The following is a 25,581-nucleotide window of genomic DNA, read 5'->3' as shown; positions in this document are numbered from 1 at the left end:
TTCCTAAGGACAAGTCGAACTGTCACATGTTACCTGCAGGGAGGTTTCCACAGAACCTTTCATTGGCTCACTGGAATGTCCTGTCATCCCGTGAGGCTTACCCCGCAACCCGAGATCTAGAGCCAGCCTAAAATCTGGGGGCAGTTCCAGCAAGTCCTTACCCTGACCTGGCTCCAAGAACAGCCAGTCCTGCCTTTCCAAGAATGTTGATGTTGTGTGTATTTATTGAATACGCAACACTGCCCTCCTCCTCTGTGCCAGCTGTGTCCCAGGCCTGAGGATACAGAGGGGATGAGACATAGCCTCTGCCCTTGAGTGGGACATTCTAATGGGAAGGTAGACATATCAACAGATGATGCAGCGCTGAGTGGGGCATGCTGGCTGGTACTGCGTGCCACAAGCTGCAGGTGTGAGAAGGTGGATGGCAATGTATGGCTTTGCTGATAGGGCCACAGGCCTCGCCCATGTGGTGAACACTTGCCCTGGGCCATATCTGAAGAGTGTCAGGTTGAGCTGTGGAGTCAGGCCACCATGGGGAACTCTTCATAGCTCTTTCACCCACCAACCAGCAGCAGTTCTTACTTGACTTACACCTTTGGCTCTGCAGCCAGCCTTAGCATGCTGACTGGGGGCTTGCTGGACACTTGTCTACAAGCTCAGTATAGTTCAGGGTAACAGGAAGTCTCTGCAGCTGGCCTGCCTAAAGTTCAATCTTGGCTCTGCATGCTTTTGGGAAAGTTATTTAATATCTCTGTGCCTTGTTTCCTATCTGTAATAAAGGGCTGGCCATGGCATCTACCTGATGGGATGTTTGCTTCTGAAGCCCTGTGTAGTGCTGTAGAAAATAGCTGGACACAGAGCTAGCTCCTACCAAGGTCTCCAGCTGTTACAGGTTGGAATTATAGCTTGGAACAATATAGCATTTACTCCAGCCTGCTGTGCATGCTATAATCGGTTATAGCCCATGGCTATTACGCGTTATAACATGGAAATATGGTATAATTAGCCTTTAGGTTGCCAGAACAAGAGATGACGGTGATAGTCCTTTACATTGGGATAGGGCAGGGCCTCTCAGCAGCATGTATTTCCCTTACTAACTGATTCCGTTAGAAAAAGCCCCAGGGTGAATCAGATGTTGCCTTGTCCTTCACAACAACCTTCCAACTTAAAGCTCACTCGTCTCAGAGTGGGTGGAAGTCAGGTGTGAACTATTGCTCCCCTCTGACCATTGAGGAAACGGGTTTGGGAGCAAGTTGGTGGTGGAGCCCACACTGGAACCATGACTCCCCTCCCCCCTCCCCTCCCCCCTCCCATCCCCTCCCCTCCCCTCCCCCTCCCCTCCCCCTCCCCTCCCCTCCCCCTCCCCTCCCCCTCCCCTCCCCCTCCCCTCCCCCTCCCCTCCCTTCCCCCCTCCCCTCCCCTCCCCCTCCCCTCCCCTCCCCCTCCCCTCCCTTCCCCCCTCCCCTCCCCTCCCCCTCCCCTCCCCTCTCCTCCGCCCCTCCCCTCCCCTCTCCTCTCCTCTTTTATGAAACAGGATCTCCATGTGTTGCCCAGGCTCATCTCAAACTCCTGGGCTCAAGTGATCCTCTCACCTTGCCCTCCCAGAGTGCTGGGATCACAGGTGTGAGCCACCACGCCTGGCCTTGGCAGTTTCTTAAATATACACTTACCATGTGATCCAGCCATTCCACTCCTAGGTATTTACGCAAGAGAAATGAAAGCATATGTGCACACACAAGTATTCATCACAGCTTTGTTGGAAACTATCCATCCGTGGGTGCATGAATCCACAATCTGTGGTACAGGAATGCTATGGAATAGTACTCAGTAACAAAAAGGAACAAACCACTGATACAGGCAACGACATGGATGAATCTCAAAATAACCATCCTGAGTGAAAAAATCAGACCCCTCTCTCTAAAAAGAGAGTACAGTTGACCCTTGCACATTGCAGGGGTTAGGGGTACCAGGCCCTTGCACACTTGAAAATTTAAGTCTAACTTTTGAATCCCCCAAAACTTAACTGCTAATAGCTACTGTTGACTGGAAGCCTTACTGATAACATAAAGTTGATTAATACATACTTTGTATGTTGTATGTATTACATACTATATTCTTACAATAAAGTAAGCTAGAGAAAGGAAAATGATATTAAGAAAATCATAAGAAAGAGAAAATATATTTACTGTTTGTGAAGTGGAAGTGGGTCATCATAAAGTTCTTCCTCCTTATCGTCCTGATGTTGAGTAGGCTGAGGAGGAGGAGGAGGAGGAGGAGGGGTTGGTCTTGCTGTCTCGAGGGTGGCAGGGGCAGAAGACATCTGTGTATGAGGGGACCCACACAGTTCAAATCTGTGTTGTTCAGGGGTCGCCTGTATTTTCTGTGTCATCCCATTCCATTCATGTACAAAACTCTAGGAAATGCAAACAAATCTACAACGACAGTCAGCAGATCAGTGGTGGCTGGGAGAGGGTGTAGGTGGGAGGTGGGAATTACAAAACCAGCCAGGGAGCTTAAAGGGGAGGCGGGTATGTTCATTTTATGGACGGGTGTTGGCTTTATAGGTGTATATCTAAAACTTATCAAATTGTGCAGCTGAAATATGTGAAGTGTCTTGTTTACCAATGATACCCCCAAGAAGGTGGTTTAAAATAATGGCGGCTCCAGTCTCCAGCCGATCAGTCAGGAAGATGAACATGACAAACCCCTCCTCAGGGAGCTCCTGTGGTTCGTGCCAGCAACACGGACAGTGAAACACGGCATCGTGGTGGAAGTGCTGGCTCCGGGTCTCACTCTGTCCCTCACCTTGCCAGGCCTCCCCAAGCCTTGGTCTTCTCACTGAGAAATGGGAACAATAACAGGACCTACCTCCATGGCGTAAGAAATATAAGAAAGAATGTAAGAGAATATAAGAAAATCATGTCAAATACTTAGTAAACATGTCATAAATGGCAACAGCCACAGGGCCCTGTGGGGACCCAAAGAAAGGAGAAGTCGCTTCTACCAGGGGGAGCAGCGGCTGAAAAGATTTCTTCTCTGCACCTGCAGTGGCTGTGAGCTGAAAGAGACAGGGAAGAGTCAGCTAGAAGCAGGTGCGGAGGGGCGGGTGGGGCGGAGTGGGGGAAGGACTCTCCAGGCAGAACTAACTGGAGCTGTGGCACACAGACTCTAATATTCTAGAAACGCAGGCAGTGTGGTGCAGCTGGCATGCAGTGCAGGGAGCACCCTGGCCAGTTAGGACTGTAGGGCTGGCAGGAGGCACCGTCCTTGAGGGTCCAAGGAACACTTACTTTATCCCTCACCTTGGGGTGTCAGGAGGATTTCTTTGGAGACCATGAGTTTTATGTGAAGTTTAAAAACTTCCGTGTAATAAAAACAAAAAAGTGTAAACCCTATATTTTGGCACAGTCCTTTTCAATGGAAAGACATGTTCATCTAGTAGAAGGCTGTCCTTTCTCAAGTCTGTGTTGAAAAGAGTACATTCTGAGGATGTGTTCTTGTGCAGCCATAATTTTGCTTTAAAAGGGTCTGTCCACGGGCCGCTGGGGTTTAGGGCCGAGGAGGACTGTGGTGACGTGTGTGTGGTCATTGCACCATTCTTGCTCCCTTGGGCTGCAGTACAGATGGCCCAGGAAGAGGGAGATGTCAGGGAAGGCAGGGCCAGCCAGCCAGGCAGGTCTGTGGGGGGTTCAGGGAGGGTCCCTCTGTGGGGAAGACCCCTGCCTGAGAAGGCATGAGGCGCTGGCGGGAAGGGTAAGGCCTGGCACCTCTGACTCCCAGGGCCAAGAAGACATTTGGAGAGGGGTGGGGGGCAGCCTGAGGGACAGGTGTCAGTGCCATGTTGTCAAGGGTGCTGGGTGGGTCACTAAGGAAGGTGCAGGCAGATGCAGGGACCAGGGGTCAGACATCCTGGGTGGCACTGCCCCACTGGGCCAGATCTTCTTGGGGGTGCTGGGGGCCTGGGGGCTGGCTCAGTACCTGGGATTAGCCTTGCCCCAGAGCAGATGGGAGTTCTCCTCAGGGGCCAGGGCCCTGGAGATTTCATCTATGGGCACTGGGGAGTGTGTTTCCACTGAAATGTGTGGGGTAGGGGAAGGGCCGCTTTCCCAGGGCTTCCAGAGGACACAGCCCTTCTCCCTTCTGCCTGGCATCATGCAGATGGAGCTGATAAGGGGTGGTGGGGGTGCAGTGTACCCCTTGAGTGCAGGCTGCTGTCTGCACCTCTGTCCCTCCCCTGACCCTTGTCCCAAATCAGACTCTGCTGGTCCTCAGGGGTGAGGTGGGAGAAGTTGCATTCATTCATATTGACTCAGAGCAGGTGCTGAGCTCCACGAAGGAGGTGAAGTGAGGAGCAGGAGAGATGAGGGGACAGATATTTATAGTCCAGTGGGATCCAGGCTGAGATGGATGTCTGCATAGGAGTGGCCATGGCTGTGTCAGTCATTCAGGGAAGGCTTCCTGGAAGAGGAGCCATCTGAGCTGAGCCTGTGGGGATGCTGGGTATCCTAGAGGGAGTGGTGTAAGGGGAGAGGGAGAGGAGAGAGCCTGGTGAGGGCAGAGGGAAAAAAACGCTGAGCATTTCGGCATTCCTGGGAGGTCTAGGGGCTGTGGGGCAGGGGTGGCCATCAGAAGGTGGGGTTGCAGAGCTCCTAGCACCTGTAGGTTAGGGCGTCCTGTCTTTTGTTGGGGAGCAGCCGACTCTCTCAGTTTACCTTCAGGGCATCTGAGGAATGTGTGTGTTCTCACTCTCAAGTGAATGCCTCAGGTCTATTGATTAAGGTGGCTCCAGGGAAGCTGTGTGAAGTGAAGCCCATTGGAATTTGGGGAGGGAGCCAGCAGCCCCGCCTCACTCTGTCCTTCTCCAAGAGGAGGAAGCCTGCTCTGCTCTTCAGAAACAGAAGTGACTGATGCCGTTGAGGCAAGAAGGGCAGGGGTTCTTTGCAGTTTCATTGCTTTCTGATTTCTAATCTTGGCCTACATTGACTCAAACCTGATAGGACCCAGCCCCAACCGCCCTCCCACCACGTGGATGAATTTGCCAAATACACACTCATGCCCATGGTTAGAATCATCTGTTCTCGTCTACAGGAGGCTGAGACATCCTCCAAGCCCATGGTTCTCAAAGTGAGGTCCTGGAGCAGCAGTGTCAATGTTACCTAAATACTCATTAGAAATGCAAATTCTTAGCCCCCAGTTTTATAAATTGGGGGTGGGATCCAGCCATCTGTGGTTTAACAAGGCCCCCAGGTGTCTCTGAGGCAGGCGCCAGCGTGAGAATCACTGAGCGAATCCACCGTTCCTCAAAGGATTTTGGTTTTGTTTAAATCATAACTCTCAGTGAAATACATTCTACATTTATACATATGCAACGCATCCATCAAACAAGCAACAGTCTCATGAAACAGTATTTATCCTTCATCCATGAGAGGCACTGTGATATTTTTCATTCTATTCTATCTTCTTTCCTTACAAAGCACTTTTGATCAAGACCCCTGAGTAGATTTCACAACCCATGCATAAGTCACACTCCCAGTGTGAAAAGCCAGTACCAACCCCGCTGCATTGACTGGCTTGTCCACACACCAGTGGCCCATGGCACTCAATGTTCCAGCCAGGCTGGTACCTGTGCCCTGGTACCCTGCCCAGTGCTCTCTGACCTGCAGCAGATGGCCAGTGCCCTGCCTGCCTGCCCTCTGACTGGCTCCGCCCACACTGCCAGCAGCCCCTGTAACTCCGTGGCCAGGGTTCCCCTCAGGAGCCCCCTTGAACCTCCTGGGAGCCCTCCCCTTCAAAGTCTCCAATTGGAGCCTGAGACGATCACACCTGGTCCCAAGAGCTAAGGCCCCACCCCTTGGAGCCACCCACCCTGACCTAGGAACATATTTCTGCAGCAGCCTGGCCTTCATCCCTACCACAGCTGGGGACCTCTTTTTACCTTGCATACACTCTGCCCCCTCCACTCTGTCCCATTTCCCTCTTAGCTGCCCTGGTGTCTTCTCTCCCTTTCAAACACCTGTATTTGTGTGTTGCCAAGGCCAGCACTTCCCGGGTGGAAATCCTGGCATCCTCCAGACTATGCCTAGGGAACTTGGGTTTCATTCATTGAAGAGAGACTGGAAATGGGTTTTATGGTTGGCGTATCTGGAGAAGGAGGTGCATCAGAGAGCAGCTGGCTTTCCCTACCAGACACCACCGGTCTGTGACAGTGGGACTGACTTAAAATGGCTTCGGGACCGCTTGCCTCCAAAGCAGTCCCTGGCCAGTGTCCTTTGTGGCTGTAATTGTAGAGTGGACCTCACAACCCTTTCCAAGGTGGGACTTCTTGTGTAACCAAGCATAGCTGGTGGACAGGGTGGCGTGGCCCTGCAGCCCGCATGGCTTTGGTGCAGTCCCTTAACCTGCCAAGCCTCTGTCTGCTCACCTCTAAGATGGAATGAAGCCCAGTAATTGCTCCTCACTTTGGATTAGCTGCCTGGCAGGGTTGTTGTGAGATTAAATGAGATAATGCATGGGCGCTACCGTTGAGTTCCTATCCCTCCTTTCACACACTTTGTTCTGAGAATCACCTTCTGCCAGTGCCACAGTGGAGAAGATTGCCAAGGTCTATCCTCTTGGTGCAACCTCCTCTGCGATAAATAAACAAAATTGTGTTCCCAGAATCCATTGGAAAAAGCTTTGGGATTAAGACCAGCTGTAACTCAGTTCCTGAAATAACATCCAAGCATAAGAGAGCAGTGGGAAAGAGAGGATAAGGGTGGGAATGTGTGTGGCAGGGCAGGAATGAGTCACAGGACAGCCGAGTGAGTCACGGCAAGCGAGCACGCCCATGCCAGAACTCTGGGTCAGCTTGTGGTGGGCGGCCCCGGCCAGCTTGACAGAGCAGGGGCACCAGGCTGTAATCGCTAACGGGGCCTGCTAACGGGGCCTGCTGTAATCGCTAACGGGGTTTACCTGGGTCTGAATCCCAACGCCTTCTGAGTTCCAGAGCAGAATGTCAGTGGGCAGCTGGGTTGGCACAGGGCTGGAGTGAGCGGGCACAGTGTGACAGAGGCTGCCTGGCAGCTGGGGGGCTCAGTTGGTTTCCCTCAACTCTAGATTCTTGAGCTGCAGCTCAAGATAGATTCCTGCCCTGGAGTTACCTTCCTGGAACTCGGCAGTTACCAGTGGGGTTCTGGGAGGGACAGAGAGGGCCGTGGAAACTGTGTGGCACCAGGGGATTTAAGAGCAAAGAGTTTAGACTCAAGTCATCCTTGGTTCAAGTCTTGCCTCTGCTACTTAGCATCCCGGTGACTTTGGGCAGCGTTGTTAGTATCATTAAACCTGTTTTCTCAGCTGTAAAGTAGGGATAATGTGAATGTGTCACTGGGCCTATGTAGGATAAATGAGTTAATACCTACAAACCTTTTATCATACAGTCAGGCACCTGCAGAACACCGGGTAAATGTCGGCTTTTACTGTTATTGGTGGACCTGGGTCCACCACTTTTCAGCAGACTGTTTGCTTCTCCGAGTCTCAGTTTCCCTCTTTGTAAAATGGGACAAATAATGCCCGCCACATGGCAGTCACTCCCTGAAACTGATGTTGCCGCTTTCTTTGCTCGGGAGGGGCTTGCTCTCATGTTTCAGGGGAGTTCGCTAACGAGATTGGGTTAGGACCCAAGCAGGATTCTTGGAGCCTCTGGATCACTGAATGACAAGAAGTAGTGTTTTCAAATTCCCAGATAATATTAATTAATTAATTTATTTTGAGATGGTGTCTCGCTGTTGCCCAGGCTGGAGTGCAGTGGCGCAATCTCTTCTCACTGCAACCTCTGCCTCCCGGGTTCAAGCGATTCTCCTGCCTCAGCCTCCCAAGTAGCTGGGATTACAGGCACACGCTATCACGCCCGGCTAATTTTTGTATTTTTAGTAGAGACAGGGTTTCACCATGTTGGCCAGGCTGATCTCAAACTCTTGACCTCAGGTGATCCGCCTGCCTTGACCTCCAAAAGTGTTGGGATTACAGGCATGAGTCACCACTCCTGGCCCCAGAGAATTTTAAAAACTGCTGTTAGGATGCTGGAGGGATTGAGACAGAGGTAAGAACCTGTTCCTTATGGGGCATCAGCCCCTCACCAGTGGCGTTGCAAAGCCAAGTAGGGGCTCCACCCAGCACCCTGAGCTTTGGAGAGCCAGGGAAGGGGAAGGGAGGGAGAGAGGTCTGGGCCCAGCGACCCCAGGACACAGGGCCCTCAGCCCCTGTTGGCAATCCACGTGCTGACCCAGCAGGCGATCTGCCTCGGGCGTTTTTTCAGTGCCAGATGCCAGTATCCTTTCCTTCCTGCAAGCCTGGTCCCCCAGAGACCAAATTGCATCTCGGCCAATTGCTTTCAGGCCTGGAATCAGGGCAAAGGGAGCTGGTGTCCAGATGGACATTCACAGTTACCCGATGGACCACAGGGGCAGCCCTGGCCTGGGGGCCCACACATCTATTTCTCGCTGCCCTCTGCTCTGCCCTGGGTCACAGGAGAGCTGACCCCCTGCGGGCTGCTTTGTCCCAGCTCCCCTATACTGGCTTCTGGCAGGACCAGAGGTAAGTAGTCGGCCGGGGGTTTCTCTGACAGCCTCTCTGCCCTGGGTGGCGTCTCCTGCAGCAGATGTATCTCCTTTGGGGCTCTAGTTCCTGCTGCTCAGCGGCCCCCAACATGGGTCTAGGAACATCTAACATCACCTCCCCGCCTTGTCTCTCCAGCCTAGGGGTTGATCTCTGGGCTTCCTTTTGTCTCCTTGCAGCTTCTCAGCTCCTCCTCCTCATTACACCCTCCTGGTTCGTAGCTGGACTCGGAGGGGCTTTACTCTGCTGATTGAACCTTGACTCACATGGGGTTGCTTTCCTCCCAGGGGCAGTTCTATTGGATGCCCCATGGTAGGTGAAGTTCAACTTTATTTTGGAGTCAATATGGTCTAGTGAGAATCTAGGGCTTCAGAATCCAATAGAACAAGGTTTAAATCTCAGCGCTATTGCAAGTGCCTCCATGTCCTGGGCCAATGACTGCAGTCTGCGCATTCTTATCTAGGGTCGTGGAAGGTAACAGCCGCTCCTGTGCCCCATGCACCTATTTCTGACCAGGTGCTCCCACACCTGCCCCAGTCAGCCCCGCAGCATTCTAAGAGGTAGATGCGGCTGCTGTGCCTGGGGTGGGGGGGGGGGGGGGTTGGGGAGGAGGCTCTGCCCAGGCCGCCAGCTAATGGGCCACAGAGCTCAGCTGAGAGGCAGCCCCACTACTCCCCTTCTGCTGCTCCTGAGATGGGCTGGGGCTGCCTTTCAGACGGGGATGCCAGGAGGCCCAAATGGGGTGGCTTTTGGACAAGGGCCTCACGTGCTGTGGGCCTGTCATTATTTCATGAGCGTTAGCACCTTCTCTTCCATGGCTGGCCTTTTTTTTTTCAGTTTGCATCACGTTTTCCAGTATCCCTGAATCAACCACACTCTTCCTTATGACATTTCAGCTTCTTCAAAGCACTCTGAGCTTTCTTTATGACTCAAATTAAAGTGTCCCATTTTGAAAAGATGGCTAAAGCCTGGAGCTCAGATTCTGGAAGATTCCTGTCCTCTCCCAAAGTGCATCCTTACTGTCCATTCCTGGGGAGGCTGTGTCTCCAGCCATGCCCACAGACCTTATCCACCTCTGGGGGACTGGCTGGTCTTCCAGGCCCATGGCTTTTGACCCAGGTTCTGTGTTCTGAGCATGTGCTCTGTCTCAAGCCTGCCACATCATCTGCCCCAGCTCGGGGGTTTCCATCATGAAAAAAAAATCACTTCTCTTCCGCTGTCATTTGCGATAACCACATGGACGCTGAAACCCAAACCCAAGGCTGTTTCCTTTCTGTCTCCTCCATACACCAGCACCAGCATGACCCAGAAAGGGTCAGCACTCTCATGGCCAGCCCTCTCACTGACTCAGTGGGGACAGCTCAGAGACACGCCTAGAGCCCTACTCTCCCGCTGCCTGCAGCCACACCCCAGGGATGTCCCCAGACAGGGCTTGGAAACAGAAAATACTTTTTTTTTCTTCTTTTTACCCCTGAGCACATTTCTTTTGCAATACTGTTTGGAAACTGCACAGTTCTTATTTATTTATTTATTTATTTATTTTTTAATCCTATCTCCATTCAACCAGTCCAGAGTCGAAACTTCTCCCGTGCCAGAGAGGCATGCTGGCTCTGCTCACTCCTGCAACCTTTTCTCATTGTCCTTGGCCGTGTGCGTCTGCCATTTCTGCAGTGACCCCAGTCTCAGCCCACCTTTGAGTGCAGAGCGCTTCCCTCCTCCACACACCCTGGCCTGGAGCTGTCTCCTACCCGCCCCTTCCAATGCCTAACCCTTGCCAGCTCCGGTGCCCTCAGCAGGCAGTGCCTCCCAGCCACCTTCCTTGAGCCAGGTGACAACCACTCCTTTGAGGTCCTGTGGCCCCTGTCCTCCTGTCTCAAAACTCATGCTGGCCTCACTGTAGCTGCCTTACTGTGCGTCCATCCCTGCCCTCCACCCCCACTGCACTGGACATGGAGCCTCACCAGGCCAGAGCCACACATCCTCAGCACCTGTACTCAGCAGCCACTTAGTGCACTGACTCATTAGTCTATCAGCTGGTAACCCAGTTCCTATGCTCCCCCAACCTTGAGCTGGTGAGACAGCTGCTGTCTGGATGCAGGTTCCCAAGGAAGGAAGGCCCTCCACCCAACACCTGTGTGTTTGGTAAAAAGGAACTATTTCCAAGCATGGTGTGTGCTCCAGGTTCTGGGCAATTTTTTTAGAATTTTATTTATTTATTTATTTTAGAGACAGAATCTCTCTCTCTCACCCAGGCTAGGGTGCAGTGGTACCATCATAGCTCAATGCCGCCTGGACCTTCCGGACTCAAGTGATCCTCCCACCTGGCTAATTTTTTTTTTTTTTTTTTGGTAGAGACGAGGTCTCACTATGCTGCTTGGGCTGGTCCTGTGCTCAAGTGATCCTCCCGTATCAGCCTCCCAAACTGCTGGGATTACAGGCATGAGCCACTGCACCTGGATGGGTTTTTAAATTAATTAAATCTAGGTGTTATCCCCATTTTCCAGATGAGAATATGGACACCCAGAGAGGTTAAGTGACCAGCCAGATGCCACACAGCTAGTGAGTCATGGGGTCTTGACCACTGGGACCAATTCTAGGTCCTTCTGGCCTCATGGCTGACTCTTTCCCAGACACATGCCTGTGGGGTCACTTAGCCAGCTAGCTTTGCTGCCTGCTGGGCTTTCTGCAGTTGCTGGTTGTAGCCTTGGACCACCTGAGATAGGGGATGGCTCATGACAGCCTATAGGCCAAGTGCCCTCGTGGTGTGTTTTTGTCTAGCCAGTGAGCTAAGAAAGGGTCTGACATTTTCGAAGGGTCGTAAAAGCAAGGGAGACTATGCAACAGAGACTGTTTGTGGCCCGAGACAGCTAAAAACATTTTCTACCTGACCCTTTACAGGAAGAGTATACCTCTGCCAATAGACAGTGTCCCCCAGACCATTCTTCCTTGCAAGGGGTTCAGGGAGTGACCAGCGCCTGTGCAATGGCTGTGGGAGGCTGGCTTACCTCGGCCTGCCTTACAGGGAGTGGTGACACAGGAAGCAGTGCTCTAGGCTGGCTGAGGAGGGGTCCGACGGGCAGAAAAGGGGAGGACCCAGAGCAGTCTGGTAGTCCCAGGGCAGAAGCTGGTCCCCAGGATCTGGCATGCAGGGGTCACAGTAACATCGACCCTCTCAACCCACAACCTCAGAGGTCCCTCACAGACTCCCTGTTCAACTGTCCCTAATACCACATTAGGTGGTGAAGAAGCTCCTCTGAGAGCTTCTTTAGAGTAGGATAGTGTCTGCTGTCTGCTTATTTGATGCTACGATCATAGCATCAGGCCTGCCTCTTAGCATGTGCTTAAGTCCTGTGTTTCATGGAACTGAAGCAAAATAGGCAGAATTGCAGAGGAGGCTCAGGTCTCCTGAACTCTGCCTGCAGCCTCGCCCAGCCCACAGTTCGGTTGGGCTGAGCATCCCCACCTGCTCAACCCCACCGGGTCCCTGGGTTTCATCTGCTATACCCTCCAGACACCAACCACTGAGCCTCACAGGTCACGGGCATTGCCAACAAGAAGGGGCGCTCTAAAGCCTCGCTGCCTCTTGATGATTAGAGCCACGCTTCCCCACTGTCCTGTCATCTGAGACTCAGCAGGACTCGTCTCTGTCCCTCCCATTCTTTGCTTAATAAAAATAAAAGCTGAGTTTTTGGAAGCCATTCAAGTCACACACTAGCTGAGAAATTAGAGCCACAACAAATACATTTAAATGCTTGCACATCCAATGTGCTTTTCAAATAAAGCATTCAAAGGCAGGGAGTGGCTACAGGGAACATATTAAGTTGTTACAAAAAAGTCAAAACAGGTCTGAAAGGAAAGCAACTCATTGGGAGAATCACAGGACGGGTTTCCAGAGCACAGCCCGCTACGTCGCCCACCTCCCCCTGGCCAGCCCACATCCTTTGGCCCAGCATGCGTCTGATGGCCTCTTCCATTTTCTCCTTCTCTCTTGTGGGTTCTCCTCGAAGCTTCCTCTGGCCCCGTGCAGGGCCTGGGGATGGTGCCCAGCTTCCCAGTAGATACTTACTAACTGATGAGTGAAGACAATTTTTATTTTTAATAGTGATGATTTTTACTGTAATGTAATAAAAATTGTAAAGTAAATTCTAAGTGCTTAATAGAGAAAAAAAGGGGAAAAAAAACAACTTCCAATGGTGGTCCTACCCATCTCAACCAAGTGGCCTTCAAGGTCACTGTGCCTCTCCCCCAATGCCAGGGAGAGAGAGGCCTGAGGTTCCCATGAAATGTGCTTAAAAGCCAGGCCTGGAAGGGGCTAAGGCCACTGCACACAGCCCTGACTTGATCACATAGACCCTTTAATGGCAAGACGTCCTGGCCTTTTTCTTGAACTCCTGGGCTCAAGCGATCCTCCTGCCTAAGCCTCCCAAAGTTCTGGAATTATAGGCATGAGCCACCATGCCTGGCCCCAGCCTTTTTCTATGAGTTTTTGTTAATGTTTTGTTTTGCTTTTACTAGTTGTTGAGTTGTGACTACCTAATATATAATTTTGTCTCTTTTTTGGTATTGCCATTATATCCTAAAAATTCCCATTCACAAATTCATTTTAAGCCTCCTTTTTGCTGGATGCATAATATTCTAAAGTGCAAGTGTACCATAACTTACTTAAGCAATCTCCTATAATTAGGCATGTGGGTTGTTTCTGGTTTTGTTTTGCCATTTTAAATAATGCCATGTTGAGTTTTTTGATGTGTTAAACTTTATACCCATTCTGGGCTCATTTAACAACATTGGCCTTACTCTGTACAAGGTATTGTGGGAGATTGGAGGATAAACCAGACACTTTTTGAATAAAATGCAAATACAAATAACTTTAGTTCAAAGCAGTCACATGGTTGCTATATGCAGACAACTAGAACTGGAATACAGAAGAGTTTTGCCTGGACTAACTGGGATTTTAAGAAAGTCACAGGAGAAAATCTGAGGCTTTGTAGCCATAGCCCAGGGGAAGTCAAATGGACAGTCCAGCAAAAGGGGTGTCTGGTGGGTGACCTATGCCAGCAGGCAGGTGTTACCTAGGGCCGGCATAGCAAGCGGGTTGCATCTCAAGCACTGTGTTCGTTTTCAGTGGTTGCAAGGAGTGCTGCGCGGAGGTCAGAGGGGAGTGGCTCAGTGGGTAACTTTAGCAGCACCTGCCCATGGACCCAGGTTGGTGGAGTGGTGGGGACAGCATGCACCTAACACGGCCATCCCCAGCCTGAGAGGTTCATCTCAGGGAGAGCTCAGGGCTGGTGTCAGCTTGGCCCATGCCCAGAACAGTGTTCCTTAGGTTGAGGCCTCTTTGATCCATTCAAATCAAGATCATTATGGGTCCAGACGTTTCAGACTGCGGGTTTTGACGTCCTCTTTTGGAGAGCGTGCAATCTGAATAGACAGACGAGAATTGCCTCTGGGCCCCAAGCTGCGAGAAGAGGAAGCAGGGAACCTGAGAGACCAAAGACAAAGCAGTTTTGCCAGGCCAGAGCCCTGGGCCAGTTCTCCCAGAGGCCAGACCTGTTTTCCTTCCCTGCCTAATTCCAGTCCTGACAAACGTGCTCAACTTTGGCCATATTGCCCAACTGGGAGCACCAGGGGAGGGTTGGTGGTGGGAGTGGGCCTGTCCCAGGTGTCCTGCCGGGGGCCTTTTCACAGCCCTCTACATTCCTGCCTGTTGGCCTTATCTGTGGCCCTTTCTTCAGCCCCTGCAGGTGCCATGACTCAGCAGCCCCAGGAGGACTTTGACAGGAGCGTGGAGGATGCCCAGGCATGGATGAAGGCTGTGCAGGACCAGCTGCAGGTCAATGACAACACGCAGGGACCCCGCGCGGCCCTGGAGGCCAGGCTGTGGGAGACCGAGGTATGCAGAGGCGTGGCCTCAGATGGCCGTGTGGTCTTGGCCCCATCCCACCCCGCCCTCAGACCTCAGGTTTCCTATCTGTTAAAGGCAAGGGTGGACTAAACCAATGTTTCTCAAACTCTGATGTGCACACAGATCTCCTGGAGATTTTGTTTAAGTGTAGACTCTGATCGGGTCGTGGAGGTGAAGTCTGAGACTTTGCTTTTGACAAGTTCCAGGTGATACCATTTTTGCTGGTCCTTGGAACACACTCTGATGACAAGGAACTAGAGCCTGTCCTCTCATCCTCCTGTCCCTGCAGGGGGGACCCGTGCAGCCTGGTGGGTCCCCAGCCCTTGCTGGGGTGGCTTCCCACCCCTTCTCTGCTTCTGCCTGGTTGGGGTCCCTGCCAGATCTGGGTTGGCCAAGGTCTTCCTCCAGAGGAGCGGGGAAGGGGCTCTGCCCAGCAAGGAGTGACTTCTTGAGCTTCTCCAGAACCAGAGTCTGGCTTTACCCACCCCACCTGGCACAAGACTATGTAGCACTAAGTGCTGGTGCCCAGTGCCTGGCCTGGCATCGTGGTGCCCCTGTCTGAGGGTGGGTCGCCCGTGTCCCGGGGACAAGAGGGAAGAATACTGAGCTAAGAGTCGGAGGCCGGAGTTATAATCTCCTTGCTGATGCTAGATTGCTGTGTGACCTTGGTCAAATCCCTGCCCCACTATGGGCTTCAGTTTTCCCATCTGCAAATGGAGCAGTTGATTTCCACACCTCTGGGGTCACATCCATTTAGATATCCCATAATTCTAATTTATCACCCAACAATGGTTGTTCTTAGTGGGGGGTGGGGTACTGCCTTCTCCCGCAGCAAACCAGTCACCCAGCCAGGCTGGAAGCAGTGGTGACCCCACAGCTGGTTCCTTGTGTGTTTCCTTTGTGTGTGTTGTCTTCTCAATTCTGTGCACTGTGCACCATATTGCATATATCTCATGCCCTTTCTGGAAGTGGACCGTGGGAATTCACAATCCTCATCACCTTTCCGAGTCAGTGTTTGATTTCAGTGTCACCGCCACATCCAGAGGCAGGAGCCATTGTCTGCATTTGCAGCTGGGGAAATGGAGTCTCCTCACACTGTGTCCTGTGCCTGGAGAGCCCTCTCACGTTCAAGCTCTCTGCTGTGCTCCCTTCACCTTCTGTCTGGGAAGCTCCCTCACAGATCACCCAAGAGTGGAATACCCCCTGCTTTCTGCCATCCCTATGCCAGGGCTGGAGCTGTGCAGGTGGGTGAGGCCCACCCTGCTTTTGAGGGTTCCCAGCCTAATGGAGACACGTATGCAAACAATCAGGGCAACTGCACAAGCATGTATGAGGCACACCCCTAACGTGGGTCCCATGATGTTATTCTCTTCCTCTAAAACCTTCCATGGCTCTCACTGTCCACCAAAGAAAAAGCAAACTTCACCTGGCTTCAAAAGTCCCCCACTATCTGCACCACTCTCTTTTCCAGCCTTAGCTCTCCACGCTGTCACACCTCCCAAGATCACACCAGCCTTAGCTCCAGCCACTGTCATACCTCGCAAGCTCACACCAGCCTTAGTTCCAGCCACTGTCACACCTCACAAGCTCGTACCAGCCTTAGCTCCAGCCACTGTCACACCTCGCAAGCTCACACCAGCCTTAGTTCCAGCCACTGTCATACCTCCCAAGCTCACACTGGCCTTAGCTCCAGCCACTGTCACACCTCACAAACTCACAAAGGCCTGAGCTCCAGCCACTGTCACACCTCTCAAGCTCACACCAGCCTTAGCTCCAGCCACTGTCACACCTCGCAAACTCACAACAGCCTTAGCTCCAGCCACTATCGCACCTTGCAAGCTCACACTGGCCTTAGCTCCAGCCACTGTCACACCTCAAAAGCTCACACTGGCCTTAGCTCCAGCCACTGTCACACCTCCCAAGCTCACACCAGCCTTACCTCCAGCCACTGTCATACCTTGCAAGCTCATGCCCTCCTTTGATTGGCAGAAGACCTCCTAGACCTTCCATCGCCAAGCCTTTGTCCATGTGTTGCCTCTGCTTGGAATGCTCTTTTGTGTGGGTCTGGGTGTGCACAAGAAATGAAACCCTCCTGTCAGTGCATCTCTCCTGACCAGTTTCCCCCTTTCTCAGCCCCAGCTCCTGACCTTGCCTGTCTGTGAACATCACAGCCCTGCCTGGGTGCCCACTGTGTTAGGGTGCTTAGCATTTCAAACTCTCTACCCTTTGCTGGCAGGTCTTTCCCTCCAGGTGGTGGTTCTGGTTTAAGCAAAGTCAAGGGTGGTCCTTAGGAAGACACATTGGCAGGACCAGGGTGGATGGGCCCTGGAAGCCAGAGGCAGCACTTCTGTGAGCCCCGAGGGGGTGGGAGTCCAGGCAGAGGGGAGTCATGGCCCGAGCGTTCTGCCACTGTCTCCTCCCACAGGGCTCCGGCATGCTTCATTTACTGTGTGTTTTGCCACTTCAAAACCAATTTCACAATAAGAAAGAAAACATTTTCCTGTTGCCAGCTGGTAAGAGGGGGCAGCTAGTGCTTCTCGACCTACCCATGGGATCTGCCCCCGGGTGCTGGGGTCTCTCTTGTGCTTCCTCCACCAACTCTGTTGGCTTGTCTCCAGTGCCTGTTTGCTGCAGTGACAGGGACGTGGGCTCTGATCCAGTTCTGACCCTTAATAGCCATGCAGCCGGGAGGATGTCCCATGCCTTCCGGGGACCTCATGTTCCCATCTGTAGAGCAGGAACGAACCCCCTCACCCCTTGTGTTCCCGAGGGGCTAAGGGAAACTCCAGAATCCTCGTGGGGTGGGGGCTTTCTGTAAGGTGTGACTGGAGAACCCATCGCTCCTGGGTTGAGAGCTTGGCTACTGGGTCTGCAGGCCTGGGCTCCAAAGTCTGCCATGGCTGTGGCACCTCAGAAGGACTTCCCAGAGCTCTCTGGCTTCAGCTTGCTTCCGGGGAGAGTGATAGCTGCTGCCTTTCAGGAAGGAGGGAGGATTAAGGAGGATCATTTATAGACATGCTTGTATGCACAGTGCAGGGTATGCTGGCAGAGCTGGCGAAATGGAAGCGATTGTTTCTTGTGGTTTTAGAAGCTGGGATACACAGCATACCAAGTGTCCCTGCCCATCCCCAGAGCCTCCAGGAGTGGGTCTTAGGAGCTTCCAGCCACACTCCCAGGTTCCAGCATATGTATTTATTTGTTTATTGAGATGGAGTCTTGCTCTGTTGCCCAGGCTGGAGTGCAGTGGCACGATCTCAGGCTCCCTTGTCCTGTATCTGGGTCCTGGCCTGAGCCAGGCAGCTTCCTCACCAGCTTCTGGGCCACCCTCTTGGTCAGGAGCATCCTGGTGTTTCTCAAGGCTTGGCTTCCCAATGCATTCATCCTTCAATATATCTTACTTCCCTACCTTTGCTCAAATATCCTTCTCCAGTTGTCTTTAATTAGAGACCTGCAGGCTTGATGCCAATGCCACCTCCTCCACAAAGCCTTCCTGGATTTCTCCCATCCCTCCTTGAGCTCTCATACTACTTTGTGGTCTCTTCTGGCCCTTTTTGCAGTCATCTGCGCTCTTATCTGTAGCCCTCTTTCCTACCAGCTTGTTCATCCAGGACCCTAGCACTCAGCATAATGCTCAGCTGGGGGTCACCTGGTCTTGGCTGGGTTGAGGGAAAACCCTGATTAACCCTATTCCTCCACTTTCCTGGTCTCCTGATTCTTCTCTCCAAGGTGTTTCCTTACATCCGATCCCCACCTTCCCCTTGCCCTCATTGGCTGCTACAAATTGGAATAATTCTGTGGCTGCAGTTCAAGTACTTTCTCCCAGTTGGCCGCTCAGCCCTTGCCAAGCACTCGTGAACTGTGTCCTTGCTGGTGATGGGCTATAAAAGAATCTCACACCAGCCAAAGGGTGTAATCATCAGCGCAGTGAAAAAGAGTGGAATCTACTTCTCAAAATTTGGCTTTTCCAGCCTAGCCACAGCCTCTGGCCTCCCCTGGCTTCAGGCCTCCAATAAACTTCCTACAGGTTGATCTTTCAGGGCAGACGTTTCTTCTCCAGGTGGGGGAAGGGGGCTTGGTGTCTTGCCTGCCTTTGGACCAGCCAGCTCCTCTGCCTTGGTAAAGAAGCATCAAACTCACTCCCTTGAAAAGGCAGCGGGTCTCGGGTCTTTGTGTCCCCTTCTGTCCAGCCTGTACCCCTTTCATGAGGATAAGAAGGACAAAGGTCCAGGGGTCTGGGGGACCACACAGTCAGGACACCAGGCTTTGGAGAAGGGGCCATTGTCCGCATGGGACATTCCAGACCTGGCTGCTCCTTCTGGGTGTGGCCAAGGGAGATGGAATTTCACTTCTTCCCCAGAGTTGTTGGCTCCTGTGATTTTCAGAGCGGGACTCCATCTGAGCTGAAGCTGGGAGCAGGTGTGGAGGAGGCTTCCCTGGCAGCTGTAGAGAATCATTCCTCAAGGCTGGTGGTTTCTGTGGGTCCCCAGCTCCCTTGTTTGTAAAATCGGACTCATTGTCTTGCCAGCTTGGGGAATATGAAGTCTCCTTTCACATTTCTGGGAATCAGAAATATCATCTTACTTTTTTTTTTTTTTTTCCCTGAGACGGCGTGTTGCTCTGTTGCCCAGGCTGGAGTGCAGTGGTGTGATGGCTGGAGTGCAGTGTTGTGATCTCGGCTCACTGCAACGTCTGCCTCCCAGGTTCAAGCAAGTCTCCTGCCTCAGCCTCTTGAGTAGCTAGGATCACAGGTGCACGCCACCACGCCTGGCTAATTTTTGTATTTTCAGTAGAGACGGTGTTTCACCATGTTGGCCAGGATGGTCTCAAACTCCTGACCTCGTGATCTGCCCGCCTCGGCCTCCCAAAGTGTTGGGATTACAGGCGTGAGCCACCACACCCGGCTCTTTTTTTCTTATTTTTAGTTTTTAGTGACAGGGTCTTGCCCTGCTGCCCAGGCTGGAGTGCAGTGGTGTGATCATGGCTCACTGCAGCCTCAACCTCCTGGGCTCAAGCAATCTTCCTGCCTCAGCCTCTTGAGTAACTAGGACTACAGGTATATGTCACTGTGCCTGGCTAGTTTTTTCTTTTTTTTAATTAGAAAAAATGCTTTTGGAGAGATGTGGCATCACTATCTTGCCCAGGGTGGTTGCATACTCCTGGCCTCAGTGATCCTCCTGCCTTGGTCTCCCAAACTGCTGGGATTACAGGCATGCGTCACCACACCTGGCCTACTATTATTTTTAATCAAATTAAATCTCTCTCTGAATGGCAACAAATTCATCCTCAGCCATGCTGTGGAACCCTGCCCTTGGGTGGTGTGAAACATCCTGGGTGGATAATCGTATTCAGTCTAGAACATTCCACACTGGCCCTTGGGTCTTCAGGCCATACTGGCCACTATGGTACTTTTGTTTTCCCCATCGTTGCTCGCTGCTGAGAGGGACTCGGGGTCCCTGTGTGGGTACTTGCTGTGGCCACCACCCCCTGGGCCCCTGCCACATCCTGCTACTTGGCCAAACAAACCCTCTTTCCCTCTCTTGAGGAATCTTCCCATTCTTCACTCTCCCTGAGCACCCTCCGCTCACATGCACACAGAGACAGCCTTTGGAAGGAGCTTGTTTGCCTCACTCTTTGATAACACAGGTAGGAGGGGAAGTCCTCCTATACTATTATCATCGTCGTCATCATCATCGTCATCATCAACGATTATTGTATGGAGTAAGAAAAGGATGGGGACCATTGCCCATTTGCACACATTGGGGAAGGGTCTACATAATTGTTCAACAGTTTACAAAGTACACTAACTTATACCCATGTTTAATTCATAGTGTTTTTATTTTATTATTATTTTTAATATTATTTTTTGAGACATGGTCTCGCTGTGGCACCCAGGCTGGAGCGTAGTGGTTTGATCACGGCTCACTGCAGCCTCGACCTCCCAAGCTCAAGCGATCCTCCCACATCAGCCTCCCAAGTAGCTGGGACTACAGGCATATGCCACTACATCCGGCTAATTTTTAATTTTTTTTTTTTTTTTTTTTTTGTGGAGACATGGTCTCACTGTGTTGTCCAGGCTGGTCTCAAACTCCTAAGCTCGAGCAATTCTCCTGCCTCAGCCTCCCAGAGTGCTAGGATTATAGGCATGCAGCACTGTACCTGGATAAAAGTGTTTTTAAAATTAATATTATAACCCTGGGAGGTGGACAAGCAGAGACTGTTATCATTGTCTCAGGATGAAAAAGGGAGATCCAGAGTAGCCTAGTGACCTGCCTGGGGTCACACAGCTGTCAGTGGGGCAGCATTCCACCTGGCAGGAGCTCTCCTTCACCCCAGCCATGGGGAAGGGTCAGAGACAAGCAGGCTGCTGGGAAGCCAGTCTAAGGACACTGACCACTAGCCCCCAGGGAGACAGGCTGGGGATCTGAGCTTGAGCTTTAGGCCATGCCTGCTGTTGGTAAAGACATATCCAAAGATAAGGATGATAATAATAATAGTGAGCAGGTAGTGACTGGGATGCGGTGTGGGCTGGGCAGCGTGCTCATGGCTCTCCCTACATTACCTAATGCTTATCTTCCCTCATTCTTAGGCCTAGAGAATGTAACTCCCGTGACAAAGGTCACAGCAGTAGAAAGGAGTGGCCCTGGGATTGGAATCCAGTCATATTTGCCTACAGAGACCAAGCCTTAGCTGCCCCTGAACTGGAATAGTAACAGCAATGACAATAGCTAGCATTACTTGGACACTTACTATTTGCTGGACATCATGCATTGGTCTTAGTCCTCCAAGAAGCTGACACCAAGATGAGATGAAATGTGCATGGTATTTATTAGGGGGATCCCCCTGGGAGAATATCGGGAGGAAGGGAGCCAGGAGAGGCTGGTCAGAGGGATGCAGATATGATCCCGAGCCCAGGAGAGCAGGGAGGAAGGAGCAGGGTCAGGAGGGGCCATCTCAGACCGCTGTGGGTTCTAAGGCAGTTTGCAGGAACATGAGCTGTTTGTGACTTACAGTCACTCACTCAGCATCTCCCAGGAAGGGAGCTGCTTCAGTGTCCCAGCTGCTCTTGGTCTCTGGTGGGAGCAGCCTCAGGAGCAAGGCTCTGGTGCAAATTGCGAAAGACAGAGATGATTCTGGAGGCTCAGCTGGGCCCTGGGTTGGGCCAGCTCCTCGCAGTCCCCCTGAGAGGTAGATGCTCACGCTGCACACTGAGACATGTACCTCAAATGCATTTTCTCATCGTTTAATCCTGAAAAAAATCTGAGAGATAGATACGATTAATACTTGCACTTTACAAATGAGAAAACCAAGTCCAAGGAGAGAATGAAACTTGTCTGAGTTCACACTCTAGAAATGGGCCGAGTGAGGAAGGAGAGAGCCATTCATCGGACAGCACCCAGCATGCTAATCGCCTTTGCTCCCACCTCCTACCCTCAGAGCTATTAGCAGGTTGCCCAAGACCCCACAAGAAGGGGTGCAGGGGCTGTGATGTGAATCCCAGATCCTCTGGCCTTTGAGTCCTGGCTCTTTGCACCATGCCACTATCTTCCCAAGGTTGTGCCTGTCTGCCTTTTGCCAACCCTGGAAACTGGCTTGTGTGTCCACAACAGAAAATATGCCAGCTGGAGCCTGAGGGGCGTGTGAAGGTGGACCTCGTGCTACGGATGGCCGAAGCCCTCTTGGCATGCTGCCCTGCGGACCAGAAGCCCGGGATCCTGGCCCGGCTGAAGGACATCAAGGCCCAATGGGAGGAGACAGTCACCTACATGACTCACTGTCACAGGTAGGGCATCCAGGGCCTTTGTCCACAGCTGCCATTTACCCTCCTTGCCCACTGTGACACTAGCTTGGGCCCTCTGCCCAAGAGACACTTCTCCAGTCCCGGGATTCCGGGGGACAGGATATTCTCTTGGGATTAGGGCCAGCCCTGCCTGCCTCTTTCTAATTATAATCAGTTGAATGATGATAATAGACACTGGGAACCCAGTGTGTTTTGTCAGCAATTCCTAAGAGACTTACCGTGTGTGCATCCTCCAGAGCATGGCACAGTGGCTCTGGAGAAAGAAGGCCTGGGGCCCTGCTAGCACTGTAGCCAGATTCCCTGCTTGTACCAGGAAGCTGGGTGGTGGTTGGCTGGGACAGGGGGTGGTGGGGAGCAAACACTCGGACAGACCTGGCATTGACTCTTGTCCTGCTGGTTACTTGCTATGTGGTTTGGGAAAGTTACTTGACCTCGCTGAACCTCAAGCACCTCTCTGGAGAATGGGAGTAATCAAGTGCTCCTTGAAGGTTGTTAGGAAGTTAGAAGGGGATAGCAAATATCAAGAGCGAAGCACACTGCTTGGCACAAAGTAGGCCCTCAGTAAAGAAGAGCTGCCAGTATCATCTCCATTTTTATAAAGCAAGGATGTGCATGGAGATGGGAATGACTTTGCACAGTGCTTCCTGCTTTCTAAATCCTTGCGCTGGAAATTCCGAACAAAGTGACTTGATGTTGGCTGGGGAGATACAGCCACCTCCATGTTAGAGATGGAGAAACTAAGGCATGTGAAGAGGCAGGGTTGCAGAGTGAGTTCACAGCACCCCTGGAACCCACACACAGGCTCCCAGCCTTCCGTCCCCATTGGGTGCAACGAGCCCACAGATGCAGATGTCACAGATGTCAGTGGGGCAGCATTCCACATGGCAGGAGCTCCTCCTTCACCCCAGCCGTGGGGAAGGGTCAGAGACAAGCAGGCTGCTGGGAAGCCAGTCTAAGGACACCGACCACCAGCCCCCAGGGAGACAGGCTGGGGATCTGAGCTTGAGCTTTAGGCCATGCCTGCTGTTAGTAAAGACAGATCCAAAGTGCTCTGTAGGTGACTGGACACATCCCAACCGCAGTCTGCTCCTAATATTAGTGGGTGTGCGTGTGCCAGGGGCCTGGAGAAACTGTGTTCAGAGCCCCAGTGCCAGAGAGAAATGACTGGGGGTGTCTGTGCATTGACAGTGGGAGTTCAGGGCCAGGATTTAAGGTGCTGGAGGTAAACGGCTCCCCAAGATGCATCCCCAAAACTGGTGGTTCTGGGAGGAAGTTTGGAGTCTGAGCTCCCCTGGCTCCTACCCTCATGCAGGGAGCTTATTTACTGGGCAGAGGGTCTTATCCAGTAGGACTGAGGGAGGGTCTAGAATCTGGAGTGTAAACAAGCTGTCCAGGTGACTCAGAGACCAGAAAGGGCATCATCATGCCCCCAGACCACAGCCCGCTAGTATTGGGGAGGGGGTGACAGCACAGACCCCCGACCCGGGAGGCAGGTGGCTGGTTCCCTCACAACCTTGAGGTCTCTGTGCCCACAGCCGCATCGAGTGGGTGTGGCTGCACTGGAGCGAGTACCTGCTGGCCCGAGATGAGTTCTACCGCTGGTTCCAGAAGATGATGGTCACGCTGGAGCCCCACATCGAGCTCCAGCTGGGCCTGAAGGAGAAGCAGTGGCAGCTGAGCCATGCCCAGGTGCTGCTGCACAACGTGGACAACCAGGCGGTGCTCCTGGACCGGCTGCTGGAGGAGGCAGCCTCCCTGTTCAACAGGATCGGGGACCCCAGCGTGGACGAAGATGCCCAGAAGAGAATGAAGGCTGAGTACGATGCAGTGAAGGCCAAGGCGCAGGTGAGGGTGAGGCTGAGTGGGCTATATCCTCACCCACCCATCCACGTATCCACCCTTATCTACCCATTCCAGCCACTGTTTGCCTACTATCAAGCTATTTACCTACTATCAATCTATCTTTCTACTATCAATCCATCTACTCACCTGTTCACTATCCAACCACCCTCCCATCCATCTGTCTACCTACTCACCCATCTACCTCCCCACTAAATCACCAAATCTCCCCTTCACTATCCACCCACACACCACCCCATTCACCTATCTACCCCACCATTTGTTCATCCCTGTATTCTCCCACCCATCTGTTGACTCACTCATCCATCTACTTCCCCACCAGCCTGATCAATCTCCTATTCATCTCTTCAACCACTTAATCGCCCAGCCATTCATCTATCTACTCATTCAGCTACCCATCAACCCAGCCACCTCTTCCTCACTCACCCATTCACTCATCCGTCTCTCCACTGCCTACCCCTTCATCACCTGTCTACCCACTATCGACCATCACCCACTCGTTTATCCCGCCGTCCACCCACCTAGCTACCCATCCCCCAATCCTCACCTACCAACTCTTCCACCAACCACTCACGCATCCGCCATTATCTACCATCCAGATACCCAGTGTTTCGCAGTGCTTAATATACATATAGGTGTGTTGACCGACTGACTGACGGACTGTGATGTTCACTTTGATCCAAACAGCTGCGCCCTTCTCCTCCTTTCTCTCTCTTCCTCTCTCCCTCCTCCCCTCCCTTCCTCCTCCTGCCCTTTAATCCTTCTCCTTCAGTGTTTCCTCCTTGCTCTCTCTTGCCCTTGCCCCAGTCCCTCTGTCCATTCTCTGTCTGCATTTCCTCACCCCATTCTTGCCTTATTTGGAAACAGTTCATTGAGTTATCAAGTTCAATTACATTTGTTAGCAATTTTATTTGGTTCTGTATTATGTCTCCCTGTTCTTTTTAACAAATTGTGTCATTTTCCCCCTGAGATTTTGCATTCCTCCCAGATATAGCTTATATTTGCAATCATTCTAAACATATGTATTTTACAGTCCCCATCAGATTTTTCCAGTGGCTGAGGTTCCAGGTCTAAGGCTGAAGTTCCACGTCAGGCACCTATGTGTCCCCTGACATGGTAGATTGTTTCCTTGGGGGGCGTTGTCCTTTTGAGCTCTGAGCTCAGCCTAAGCAGGGTACATCTGCAGAAGCCTGCAACTGGGACACCACCTGAGAGTGGCTTTCTGTTGGCTTCAGCTGGGCTCCTCCTGAGGTTTATCTTCACGACTCCTATTTTTATGTCAGTGAATTGGCTTGGGGGTTCCCAGATCAAGCGGATATTCTAAACGTGAACCCCAAGCCAGAATCATACAACAGGCCCCAACTCCATATTCTGAAGGGTGATTGGTTTTTTGTTTGTTTGTTTGCTTGTTTTTAGGCCCAGGCTA

General features: G+C 52.1%; 1 protein-coding gene across 5 annotated transcripts in view; it reads left to right on the top strand.

Annotated features, from left to right (window-relative positions):
- SYNE3 (spectrin repeat containing nuclear envelope family member 3) overlaps window positions 1-25,581 on the top strand; it is a 109,258-nt gene that overhangs the window by 25,468 nt on the left and 58,209 nt on the right. For all 5 annotated transcript variants that reach the window (XM_019010127.4, XM_055361891.2, XM_055361892.2 and 2 more), the window contains exons 2-4: window positions 14,328-14,485; window positions 22,105-22,277; window positions 23,831-24,140. In XM_019010127.4, the coding sequence (XP_018865672.4) occupies window positions 14,342-14,485; window positions 22,105-22,277; window positions 23,831-24,140 (627 nt within the window). In that variant the 5' untranslated portion in view covers window positions 14,328-14,341. The remainder of the gene's footprint in view (window positions 1-14,327; window positions 14,486-22,104; window positions 22,278-23,830; window positions 24,141-25,581) is intronic.

Source organism: Gorilla gorilla, chromosome 15 (genome assembly GCF_029281585.2).
Source record: "Gorilla gorilla gorilla isolate KB3781 chromosome 15, NHGRI_mGorGor1-v2.1_pri, whole genome shotgun sequence".
Lineage (NCBI taxonomy): Eukaryota > Metazoa > Chordata > Mammalia > Primates > Hominidae > Gorilla > Gorilla gorilla.
The sequence above is the reverse complement of the archived record's forward strand: the minus strand, read 5'-3'. Positions and strand labels throughout refer to the sequence as shown.